At 33.9% G+C, this 3628-nt stretch overlaps 1 protein-coding gene across 1 annotated transcript in view; it reads right to left on the bottom strand.

Annotated features, from left to right (window-relative positions):
- LOC106867316 (IQ domain-containing protein E) overlaps positions 1–3628 on the bottom strand; it is a 59892-nt gene that overhangs the window by 36751 nt on the left and 19513 nt on the right. The window contains exons 5-6 of the mRNA XM_014912156.2: positions 2948–3021; positions 1408–1485 (exon numbers count right to left, since the gene is read on the bottom strand). Coding sequence (XP_014767642.1) covers positions 1408–1485; positions 2948–3021 — 152 coding nt within the window. The remainder of the gene's footprint in view (positions 1–1407; positions 1486–2947; positions 3022–3628) is intronic.

Below are 3628 nucleotides of genomic sequence, written 5' to 3'. Positions count from 1 at the left end.
GTTACTTAGTTGTGTTGATTGTTTACTAATTTCGTTGAGAATCGATAAATCTTTTCTCTTTTTTTAAATTTTGTTCTGGATGTTATTTATCCACAAGGTCTGTTTGGGTGGTAGAACTCCTGTTCGGATGGGTTTGAGTGAGTATCCTGCTTCTTTTGTGGCTGCAGTGGCTGCCGCATATATTATTATTATTATTATTATTATTATTATTATTATTATTATTATTATTATTATTATTATTATTATTATTATTAAGTTGGCAAGCTGGCAGAATCGTTAGCATGCCAAACAAAATGATTAGTGGTATGTTGTCCATCTTTACCTTCTGAGTTCAAATTCCACCAAGATTGACTTTGCTTTCGTTGTTTAGGGGGTCAATAAAATAAGCACCAGTTGAGCATTGGGGTCAATGTAATTGACTTAGCCACTTCGCTGAAATTACTGGTCTTGTGCCAAAATTCAAAATCATTTTTATTATTATTATAACATTTTAAATGTAACTATATTTCATATAAATTCAAGTTTTAATCATATTTTGTCCAAAATTTGCAATGGCAAATATTTTATCTGATTAATTCCTTTAAGGATTTACTAGCAACTTTTTTTTTTCATATTTATGCATTTTTATTAGACCTAATATTTTTTAGTGAAACTACAATTAATTTGTGCTATAATTTCTAAATGTTTGTGTGACAGTTAAAAAATTCTCTTGTGTTGGAGGTTAGGTCAAATGTTATCAAAATAATTGTAAATTGTTGCCTAGTTGTAAATGATTATGATTAAGATAGATAGATGTTGACCACACCCATTTTTTAAAAAATGGGTTGATGATACTATATCAGAGATGATTGATTGGTAAAATCTCCTTTTCAATCCCTCCTACTATTGATACAGCTAAAGTTTTTAGGATTTGAATTTGAGCAGCCAATCTTTTATTCTATTAGTAGTTTGGGTGGCTGACGGAATGGCTGGTGATTTTATATTACATAATGCATGAATTACCATGCTAGTGAAACAAATATAGCATGTATTGAATCATCATTGTCCATTCATTTCCTTTCAGTGTGTGTGTGTGTGTGTGTGTGTGTGTGTGTGTAGGCAGGACACATGAGCTAGTGGGTATTGCACTCACAATCATGAGATCATGGTTTCAGTTCCTGGACCCATTGTGTTCTCGCACAAAACACTTCATCTCTGCAATGACTTCAACACTTGAATTGTTGTACACTTTGAACTTTGAAGGAGGGAGTGAGCTAATGTATAATTAAAAACATTTGATCACTACAAACAAATCATTTGTGCAGGTTGTGCAATAAGAAATTGCAGAACTATCTTCCTTGGACTGTAAAACATAACCCTCATTATCATATGTATACAGGGGAGTGGGGGTGATAGCAACCAACTAACCTTCTTAAGATTATCTTCTTCCAAACGGCGCAGTTTAGTTTTCATTGTAGAATTTTCGTGCTTCAGTGATCCAATTTCCTAACAAGGAAGAAAGATTAAAAAGTAAAAGATAAATATTTGAGAGTAACCTTATCAGGGCATAGATACTTGAGAGCCAACGTATTTGGGTAGAAATAGACTTGACTGAACTTGACTAAAACTAGTGTACTAGAGTTATTGGTACTGTAATTTCATTAATGGACTTAGGATAGCTGAATGGTTATGGAGTTTGCTTCACAAACACAAGGTTCCAAATTCAATACCATTGCATGGCATCTTGAGCAAAAGTGTCTCTTTTACCATAATCTCAGGTTGGCTCTTGCCTAATGAGTAAAACTGAGTAGATGGAAACTGTGTGAAAGCCCATGGATGGATTATAAATGTAATTTAAAAGTCCAGCTTTGTCACACTGCATCACATTGATTCTACCTGAGGATTACATTAAAGCTACACATGTCTGTGGGATACTCAGCCACTCATTATTATAACCAATGGAGAGTCATTACAATTATGAACTATATCTATTACTAATTATATTTACTTGATAAAGCAGTGTTCTTACCACCCAAGTCATCAAGAAACAGGATTGGCTACAAAGATAATATTTAATAAAACAGTCTTCCCCATTTTCCAATGGGAAGACAGTTTCAGGGATTAGTCCTGATTAAACAGTTAATGCTTAGTCAATATAGTATGACTACATTATCCAACATATCCTTTCTTTTTTAGACAGTAGGGTAGAATATGAAAGAGATTTTGGTTATTATCTCTAACAGGTCAAGCAATCATATAGAGGTGCCCTCATTGCTTTGTGGTTTTAGTGTTCAGCAGGTGAGTGATAAATCTCTTGTATAGGATACCAGTCTATAAGATAACTTTCTCTAAGGATATTTTTTTCCTTGAACAACATAATACCAAATGATATTTAAATTGTGAATCAGTTTGGGTGTAGTGGCTATGGGCCTCCATAGGTGTATATCACCAAGCAACTGAACATCACCCTTCTTATCATGATAATCTTGTAATGTTCATCTTTCATGCTGCATGGGTTGCATGGTTTAACAAGATCCACTATCTCCAAGGATTGCAGCATTCTCCAATGTCTGCTTAGGCATGATTTCAATGGTTGGGTGCCCTTCCTAATACCACCACTTTACAGAGTGTACTGCTGCTTTTTTCATGGCGCCAGCACTAGTGAAGTTACCATCCTGCTTGCAAGACTAAGATTCCTTTCAACTGAGTGAAACTAAAGTAGTAAGGAAGATGGCTTTGTGCTAAGAAACGATGGGGTTAAATTATGAAAGTAAGGGCCAGAACCAAAAAGATGATTTGCTGTGGAGGAGGTACAGGGTTACTCACATTATGAAAGAGTGGGTGGGACAGAGCTGGGAAGAGGGATAAAAATAGTGGTGGTGGAGTGTCAGGAGTGGGCCTTCAAGGTAAATAGAAATGAGTGAAAACAGAAAACAAAACAATAAAAAAAGTAAACAGAGACACTGACCTTTCTTAATCGCAGTTCTTCATCATAATATTCCTCTTTACTCTTATACAAAGGTGTTCCTGCAGCCAAACGAGCTGTAATCACAGAAAGAAGATAAATGACAGGGTTAGGGGAATAAATAAAGATTAATATAGATTTCTATTATTCAGGAAGGGAAGAATTTGTAAGGGAAGAATCTGGTTAATTAAACTAATCTCACTTCCACTATATCACTAATATTTAGTCATTCTAAATGGACTATGTACATAAGCACATCATGTGTGTATGTTTGTATGCATGCATACACACACATCATGCATACATACACACCATGCATATATACACACCATGCATATGATACATACATAGAGACGTATATACCACATAGCACAGTCAACATAAGACATACAAGTGTAGAGAACTGTCTAAAACGTCTTTTTGAATATTTTCTACAATTATGCTGATTCCTCCGGCCTAAATCGGTAATAGGTTTATTTCTTCAATTATTGAGAAACACCTTTTACTTAATTAACATATCATTTTTTAGACTAGATCAAAAAAAATGTATATACTTTACACCATGTGGAATTATGTTTGTAAGATCATGGCTGACATTAATAACAACAACACCAGTAAACTATTTAAGAAAACATAAGTATATGTATATATATATACGCATATATATATATATATATATATATA

Source organism: Octopus bimaculoides, chromosome 22, assembly GCF_001194135.2.
Source record: "Octopus bimaculoides isolate UCB-OBI-ISO-001 chromosome 22, ASM119413v2, whole genome shotgun sequence".
NCBI lineage: Eukaryota > Metazoa > Mollusca > Cephalopoda > Octopoda > Octopodidae > Octopus > Octopus bimaculoides.
Note: the sequence above shows the minus strand (reverse complement) of the source record. Positions and strands in the feature narration are given on the sequence as shown.